General features: G+C 28.9%; 1 protein-coding gene across 1 annotated transcript; it reads right to left on the bottom strand.

Annotated features, from left to right (window-relative positions):
• Positions 1 to 525: 525 nt before the first annotated feature.
• Positions 526 to 5,355, bottom strand: LOC116774803 (vesicular integral-membrane protein VIP36). The gene is made up of 6 exons (XM_032667567.2): positions 5,152 to 5,355; positions 4,865 to 4,980; positions 3,833 to 4,030; positions 3,180 to 3,342; positions 1,903 to 2,069; positions 526 to 1,571 (listed from the first exon to the last, which is right to left on the bottom strand). The coding sequence occupies exons 1-6, from the start codon at positions 5,282 to 5,284 to the stop codon at positions 1,362 to 1,364; spliced, it is 987 nt and encodes a 328-aa protein (XP_032523458.2). The 5' UTR covers positions 5,285 to 5,355; the 3' UTR covers positions 526 to 1,361.
• Between the last annotated feature and the right edge of the window lie 4,706 nt (positions 5,356 to 10,061).

The following is a 10,061-nucleotide window of genomic DNA, read 5'->3' as shown; positions in this document are numbered from 1 at the left end:
ACGCTACTTGTAATTTTTTAACTGTCAACAAAAATATTGAGATCTAAGACTTTCGCAAGTGTTCATTTAAATGAAACTAGTATTATTCGGATTAATAAGCGTATTTTTTTATTTTTAAACACTACATACTCCCGACGTTTCAGCTACTTTACAGCAACCGCGATTACGGGCAGACGAAATGATCGAGATTGAGATATTAGTTTTATTTAAATAAAAATTTCGTCAGATTTAAACTATATCGATGTATGTATATTTCCCACAAATAATTTTCAAACTGCACGTACTTCACGAAATAAGATGACTTGAGGGAGGTAATCAATTCCTATTTAGAGTACATTCATAATTAAAGTTACATTATACGATATAATTCCAAACGTTTCAATGAAAGCTTATATTTTATATATTATATCTGGTTTTCTTTCATAGTCTTTACGGTTCACGCCGGTCGTTACACATGTAAGCGTCTTCATAATTTTCCTGTATATCAAATAATTAAAGTTATATAGTAATGAATAAAAAACTGCATATGTATAAAGATTTTTATTCAACACAGTACACACGTTACTCATCCACATTTACTCTTAGGGCTTGTTTTTTTAGAAACATATGGATATAGTCAGGTTGAATTCTAACACAAGAACATTCTAACTTTACATTAACTTGTACTTCAGAAAGACATACTGTTATTTGATTTATTTAAACATACATGTTACTTTAGTACTATTAATGTAAATTAAATAATTACACATATGAACATTTATTTACAATTACAAAAATTATTTATTTTTATTTGAAATGCCTTATATTCCAGATAAAGAATTTATTGCGTTATTTAAAAAAATATTCAACATGAAATTTTCATTAAATCCTTTTTAGTCTGAAATCAAATATCGGTTCAAAGGATTGAATCATCATCAATTAATAATACCAAAAAAAAATTTAATTATAAGACACTACAATATATGGGCGTGTAATTTTCTTAACTAGCTTTTCTAATATGTACGATGAAGGTTATTTTTTATTTTTTTTTTTTATTTTCAACATTGTGATGTTTAAAAAAAGCTACACATCTCTCTGATAGAATCGTTACTGACTTCATTACATGTATTTTTATATCTGTACTAGAACTTATATTATTTGAACAGTCTTATTAGGGGACTCGACAAACAGATAACTAAATTTGACACCCGTTGGTAAAGCTTTTTAGATTAAATTATTTAATAAATAATAATTACCAAATTAATAATACATACAAAGATAGGGTTGTCATTTATGAGTTATAATTTTTGCCACACATTTGGGACCTTTTATATAGTCTAACCAAAATGATATAACAAAGAAATAGGAACTCTTTGTAGTTATTAGTAAAGTCTCTTTCTAGAATGTTCTTGTCTTTTCTGGTACCACATAATGCCTAGAATAACTAGTACTATGATGACGATGGCAATAAACATCATCCAAAGGAAGGTTTTGAAGCCAGACATGGCCGGTTTAGGGTCCTCGGCTCTATCACGAGGCGCTTCAAATGTAGCCGCTGATGGTATTATATGGGATCTGTCTTCTTCCTTTTGCTGAAAATATATTTTCATATCAATCATATGACATCTTGTTCTATATCAAACTAAAAAAAATATTAACTATATAATAATTACATTGTAATTATGATATTTTAATATATGTCATGGCATATTGATGAAATAGATCATTACATATATGCATGTAAAGCTGTACCATTTGCATCTGATGGTAGAGTCACTGGTAGAGAAAATACAAATATATGAAGAAGTTTAATTAATTCTCAACTTATTACAACAAATTCTCTTTTTTATTTAATTTAATATAACCATTTACAAACAAAATCTGCCTCTGATATATCAGAATAAATATACTATATTTACTGACCGTATCAAGTAGGTCCAATTCGTACATCTTAATGGCTATTATGTCATGGTTGTCACTCAAGTCACCGGTGGTAGCCGATGCACCAAAGAAATAGCCAGTCGGCAGAAGTACATTTTCAACTGTGAAGCACTCCTTCCAAGCGTTCTTACCTTCTAAATCCATTGACACTGAAATTGGAACGTAATTTTAATAGTCTGTTATCATTTTTATCATAGTAACTGTAACTGGGCTTTATGTGTGTGAATATTTGTTTAATTCCGACAAAACTATTAAATTGATCCTTATTTAGCAATAATGTAACCAGTTTGGAATTAATTTAAGCTAATTTTTTAAATAATGATAGAAATACACATTTCTTTATATAATTGATGCAAACATGTACTGAATCGACATATTATGTCACAATTTAATCGTTATACTTAAGATTTGAAGTGACCAAAAATTATGAGGCACTTGTGGAATTAATATGCACATATACATGACTGTGTTGTGTATGGATTAAAAAAATTCTTTAATGAACATTACAATGTTAGTTTCAGTTACATAAATTTAATAAATTATTGGAAAAAAAAAAAACAAATAACTAGTGATTGTGCATATTTAAATATCATTTGTTGCTCAGTTAGTTATATAAAAAAATAATCATGACTATTATTAGAAGAATAAACTTTCACAAGCAAAAAAATATTAAATTAAACAAAAAGAATTATAATTACACTCTTATATAATCTATATTTTTTTTATAAAATTGTAAAAGTCCATTAATTGCTTCCATTAATAATAACATAAGTATAGTTTTCATGAAGGTCAGATTAAATTAAGATTTAATTAGTCTTTGTGTTATTAATTAAATTTCTAAACATTAATTTTGAGAAAAAAAAAATATATCTGAAATGATTGGATAGTGACACTAACATCAGACATTTTATTAGCTATCTTATGAAGATCATAATTTTATACGAGTATCCGAATCCGACGCTTTTCATATTCAGTATCTATATCATAAAATTTTGATTTTTTTTCGTATCCATATATAAATTTGACATTCCGTCCCTGTGTGTGTTTATAACTTTAGCTGGAACTAAGTAATATTTGCATATCCTTTACAAGTAACAACATACGTACATTCATCCGATATAAGATAACAAAAAGAACCCAGATCCGGCGTTGCTTATTCTAACTATCCCAATCCGACATATATCTCAAGTATCTCATTCCGACGTTATATATCCCAAAATATCTTAATCCGATATTAAACACGTTATATATATCCTTACCTTTAAGTGTGTCATCTTTATATATAATTGAGAGGTGTGTATCGTGATTGTAGTTCCTGAATTTTGCTTCACATCCCGCTAGTTGTGTGTGTGTACCGTCTCTATCATGGTCGTAGTGTAATGTGCCATTACTTATCATGGCCGATATATACGGATGTTGGTGCTGTGAAACATCACATCATTAATGTCATTAACATGTTGTGCATAACCTGTGGAAACCTAGCCTAGCTTAAAACAATATCAAGCTAATAAAAAAAAAAATTAAAATTTATTCATTTGTGAAATCTCTTGTAAGTTTCGAGAAAATAATTGTGCAGTAAAATTTATTTCAATAACATATCTTATACAATATTGTCTCAATTTTTAGAAAATAATATATGCGGTTTCATTTAAAACATGTGAAAAATTTGCAATTCTTTGTATTATGTAGTTGGTATAATTAATTTTTTTTTATGTCATGTTACATTACTTGGCATGTATAGCGGAGTGCCAGTAAAGATAATAGGATAATATTCTCCACAGATATTTTAACAATTTTTAATAAAAACTAACATCACTATGAAATTATATGATTTATAACTAAAAATATATATGGCTAATACACTGTAAAACAAATGAAATTTACATTTTAAAAATGTTAAGAGTTTACTTACGTTATGGGCGCCGTTATGGTTGCTATATGTGTCTAATATGATTGCGAGTCCTTGGAAGTAATCCTTGCTGCCAAAAACTGGTCCCGGTTGCATCCTATCTTTAACATACCAGAGAGCCAGACCATCACCAAACAGATCTTTACCGTGACCGTGCACCTTAAACTGCACTTGAATCTCCCAATTCCTTGTAATACATGGCTGGAATGATAAAAAAAATTGTATGTGTTAAATAAAATGAAGACAAATCTCGCTACTCACAATATATATACAAATCTAAGGTAGTTTTATTATATGTATATAGAGTAATGATGAAATAATATATGAAATAAAGTTTGAAAAGAAAGTGTAGAATTAGCAGGATTTTTTGTAAAAACACCTAATAGATGGCACTTTCGTCCGAGAAGACATTTAATTGTGTACAAAACTTATTCGGACAAAATTACTTTATAACAAACACAACAAGAAAGTAATATATTTAAGATTACAAAGCTATTTAGTAGTATCTATTTAAATAAAATATTTTTGAGATTTTTCTCATAATAATTTTACTTTTGCCATAACTAAATATCGAGGTATAAATAATTTTAACTTTTAAAGCACTTATATCTAAATAAAATAAATAAAATTGACAGCTGAGTAGTTTCTACATGTTTTTATAACATATATATACAATTTAAGGCATGCAGTACAATATACCTTATTTAGAAATTAATAATGAGGAAGAAATTTTTATAGTGTTTCAAAACTATGTAAATTCAAGTTTATTTCAAAATTAATAGCTGACCTTCATACAATGTTTGACGAGTAAATAGTAATATCATTATTGAAGTTGGCAACCACATTATGACCGTCATATATTTATTACTATGTAACATATGTTATAATATTACTGCGTAAATTCCACTTTAGCGTGTTAAGTATAGAACTTTAAATACAGTACACATGGATAATAATGTATATCTGCCAGCTATTCTTTTAATTGGATAGTGACTTATCTGTGACTATTGTGTAATAAGGTCTAAATTTGCATACCACGGTGTTCCAAATAGCGCCAGCCTTAGATTGGAGATCTGGCGTCAAACGGACGTAATTTGTTGTAACTATTGTGCTACCTAGGAAGTCCCAGTACGGAACAGACATACCGCTGCCTGTAAAAATTAAAAAAATGTAGGAACTTGTAATTGTTGAACGAACAAGGCCTTAACTTTATATATTTATAAGGCTATAAATATAAGTACCGCCGATAAAGGTAGCTTATATACAATTTGAGTAATTTATTCTGGAAAAACTTAAGTTCAAAGTCGATACAGGTCACTCACCTTGGTACGGTTTTGTTAGTGAATGCTCTCGACGTATATAATCTCTCGTATTCCATTCTGCTAATACGGGAGTTAATAAAAGGAATACGATAAGGAATTGGTGAAAAATAGTTCTTACAATACACAAACACATTTTTAATCGCTTCGTTGTCTTCAAGTCTCAGTGACAGGCATACGCCAAATCATGGTGGCTACGAATTATGTTGCCATCATTCTAGATTTTATATGACAACTAAATCTTTAAGGTCATCCTGTCATTTATTTAAACAGCCAGCAATGACAAAAGTACGTATAATATTTAAATTATGTTTTTAAAAAACTGTATGTTACATATTTTCCTTTCAAACTTCAACATTAAAAGCTATATAAATTAATTGAACGGATTATGGTTTAAAAAAGTCGAATCAGTAAATCAATATAACTTGTAATTAGCATAAGCTACCTTGTAAATTAGTTAAATAAAACAATTCATTATTACATAAAACAATACTTTTACAAAACAATTCACTCTCTAAAACTAATTAATGATCTAATTATCCAGAATGAAAGGCAGACATTCAAAATATAGCAACATGTAACCAGACCTGTCAGGGTGATCTGGAACCTCGTTCAACGGTAAAACAGTTAAGCGATTTTAGATTCCTAATGTCATCTTTACTTACAACAAAAAAAAATCTTACATTTAAGTAGTTGAACAGCTGACCACTAGATGTCCTAAATTATACAAAATCGTTAAAATAATTCGGATTACAAAAAATATTAAAATTAATTCTTTGTACCAAATTTGACTTTGCAAGCAAATAAAAATGTCAGTAGCGAACCTAGTAGAGCCTGGTTGTAAGCAAGTTGTATTTAATATGTGCTAGAATTTAGATGGTAGCTTACTCACATCAGTAGCTTGATAGTTTAGTAGCCTCATATGACACAAACAAACACCTGCTATACTAAACCGAAGACCTAGTAGATGAGAAATATTAAGTTATTATTCAAACTATTTAAACTTATTAAAGATGAAATAAATGAATATATTATATTATACATGTGATGAATTAATGACAATTAGCTGGGCTTCTACAAAACATAAGGGTAACGATATTTTCTTCGCGAACATGTATGGAGGTGAATGGTAAAAAGATCAATGCCAAGCTAACATATACAAAGCGCCTAAGGTCTATCCTTTGAGTTTATAGCCGTAGACAGAGCGGCGCTGATTGGTGCTATTGGTGAGGTCAAAATACAAAAGTGGCGAATGATACAGATTAAATTAAATCTTTTATATTTTCCCAAATTCCAACACTTGGATGCATATAGAAAATCATATGAATCACAATATAAAAAAAAAAGAAATACATCAAATTTCAAATACGAAGTAGCTTTTGTGAAGAAATAATATTGACAAATGCCTCAAATCCAAGAAACTAAAGCTATATTTTCTTATTATAACTCGTATTATTATACCTACATCATCTTAAGTTACGTTTTATAATTTTTGATGCCAAGCAACAAGACTGAGAGTCAAACATTATCGTATCACCTTTTAGTAATCACGGTTACTGAAAAATAATCAAAACGTCAAGTTAAATGTATAATAATGAAAAACGCGAGCTAAATCCGAAAAGTAAACTTAGATTTTAAAATGTACTCATGAATATCTAAAATATAATCATGTATCATATATAAAACAAAATTGTTGTAGCATAATGCCGAGAATTCTCTATGAAAGATGGTTTAATAGTGAATCGCGCACCGCATACGAAACGATAACATTGTGTGTCGTGATTAATATCAAATATACTCTAACCTAACATTTTAAGTCATTGTAAAAATATGGTGTTAAAAGTAGACTATAAATAGCTTCTCATTTTTGAGGTTGATGCTGAAATGTCAAAGTAGTCATTATTGTGCCATTCCGTTAGTTTATTGACTGCCGGAAGTGCCCGCCTTATTACCTTTCAAATCATTTTTCTTAATGAGGTCTAAGACTTTCGCGAGTTTTATTCATTTAACGACGAAATGACGATATGTAAATCACATCTGAAAAGTAACCGAAACGTCGGGAGTATGTAGTTTTAAACAAAAATAAAACGCGTAGTAAATCCGAAAAATATTATTTTCATCATTTTTCTTGTTCCCTCTACTTCTCAAATCTTCTGTACTCTTAGGATAACATAAGTTTCCGATGAAAAATTACATAATTATTCGATAGATAAGAACTAATCAGGTATCAATTATAAGGGATAATTCTAAAGTAAGAGGACATATTTGTAACTGATGACACTTTAATAAATTGAAGTACAAGCTACCGACCGCAACTAACAACACTGTTATAATCTGGGTCTACCATACTTTTAGCAAAATTAATTTAAAATGAAAATCCATTAAGTAGTTTTCGAGTCAATAAAAATGAAACGGGTATATTAATTCTCAATTTTTACACAGGCATCCATAAATCAATTATATTTGTATGAACTTTCTTGACACCTGTCATAATGCGTAGATTATAAAAAATCAAATTGCATAGATTATTAAAAAAAATTAACATAATATGAATAAGGTCGTAAATAAAGTTAATATTTGAAAATACTAAACTTTGGTAAATTAATTTGGAAAGTTGGTCTTATTATTAGAAAATAATAAAACAACTGATGTACTGAACTTAGTTCTTATGACTAAATACTATCTATTAGAAAACTCCTTAAATTTTTAACTTATTTTAAGTTTTTTCTTTTATCTTCTTAATATGTATTAATAATAAATCACCAATTAACAAAGTATAAAATGGAAATAGTGTAACAGTTTATTTTTTCAAGGAATAGGAACGAAAACCAATGTTTGATGTCTCAATACTTATAAAGATCTTAACTCGAACTCTTTTCAAATTATAATGATAATTAATATATATTCATAGTTTAAGACTTGCTAATTACATAATAAAAATTATTATATTATAATTTTGAAAGTAGTTCTGTTTGTCTGTCTTCGGTCCGTCTGTATATTTTATCTATTCAAAACAGAACCTCTACACTTATTTAGATGAAATTTGCTATGATATATCAAAATACATATTCGTTTTAGTGACATTGGCATATAAAATCATTTGAAACTCGAGTAAATTCAACTGTCAATCTTCAAGATGGATTCTTGTAATACGTTATACAATTAATATATACTATAACGAAAATTTTTCATCTTGTTTGTCCGTGATGGCGGTTGCTGCAAAGGAATCGAAATGTCGCTAGTATGTAGTTTATAATAATACAAAAAACGTCGTTTATCCGAAAATCTTAGTTTTATTTAATATTTATATATATTAAATAAAACTATTATATATATATGGACATCCATTAGGACATATCGAATGTTATAATAGAAGTATACAATGACAGTCGGAAGTTAGCTGTCAACACTAAAAGTCCAAACATACATAAGGATCGATTCAGCGATGTAGATCTTATGTTAAATCATTTTCTACAAAACCTCATACGTCAAAGGGTGCGCCTGCGTACTTTCTCTCATAATACTTTCACTTGCAATATAGAGCGTGAGGTCAAAATCGCACTAACGCGACGGTCAATGACATCAACTTTTACCATGGTGTAGGTGATTGTCATAGAAAACAGATGCGTTAGTTCTCAACACATCCACTGATTGTTTAGTTGTGGCGGGAATAATACAAGCCAATAATATAAGTTTAGCCAAAAATAACCTTCCATTGTTCATGTATTTGTGGCTATGATAGCTACCTATACATTATAATTTATATCTTTAAAGCAATTAAACAGTATGGTAGAAGAGAATTTTACTTCTAAGATTTTAATATTTAAATGGACTTTGTAACTCGGATTTCATGATTTACTTGTAAATTGTAATTACTATTTTAGGTTCTCATATTTTTTTGGGATTTTTTATAAAATGTCATTATATTTTATACATATTTTTATTAATAACGTTTACGTAAATTGTAATTTATTATAATAATATCCTCTGCCGACTCGATCTCTCTCGTTTAACCCTGTTGAACATTTACTACTCACAATATAACACCTGACTCGGCGTTTCCCATGAGGTTCACTCGTGCCCGTGAACCATGACCCGATTCCTGGCTTCCCGTGCGTCATAACTTTCATCGTCGAAGATTAATGAAAGTGACATAAAACCAAAAGTGGTATCATCCTGAAGGCCAACTACTCATCATGGTAAGAGAACCAGGTCGGTGAAAGCAGTGAAAGTATCTATTGGTGCATTCTCTTAGACATTTTTGTGATTTTAAGGGACTTTAAACTGTAACACTTTACATTTTGGGTTAGAATACAATGAGAACATTTTTCTAGGTCAGAGCATAATAGTTGTTTTGATGATGATTTCTTTTTAATAAAACTAAATCTGTGTCAACGGTGCATGTTCGACAAGTGGATTTTTTCACTTTAATATTGTGTAGATTAAACCGCCATAATTATAGTATCTGTCACTGGGGTTTCATGATTTTCTAAATGTCATAATGACAGCAAAGATAATAATCGTGGTATTGCCTTAGTAATAAAATAATCAAATGTCACATTTGCATAATTGTATTTGCACGTTCGTTTAATTTATTGATATAAGGGATTTAAAAATAGTTATATCATAGCATATTCTAACAACAATATTAAGATATAATAAATATTACATATATTTTTAATTTTTCAATTAACGTACATTGTAGAATTATCTAGAAATCGAAAACAGTATGCTATTAAGAGGAAAAATGCGTCGAAGTAAACATTGAGTCAGCACTCATTGGTCGTTTTGTTTCTCTATGTAGTGAAAGTGCTTAGAAAGTAGAAAATGTCTGCCTGCCTGATTGCAACTATGCAGTTCCTAAGTAATTTTGTATTAAATTACTTGTTATATTTTATTAAACTTTACACATT

This window comes from Danaus plexippus, chromosome 23 (genome assembly GCF_018135715.1).
Source record: "Danaus plexippus chromosome 23, MEX_DaPlex, whole genome shotgun sequence".
NCBI classification, from domain to species: Eukaryota; Metazoa; Arthropoda; class Insecta; order Lepidoptera; family Nymphalidae; genus Danaus; species Danaus plexippus.
Note: the sequence above shows the minus strand (reverse complement) of the source record. Positions and strands in the feature narration are given on the sequence as shown.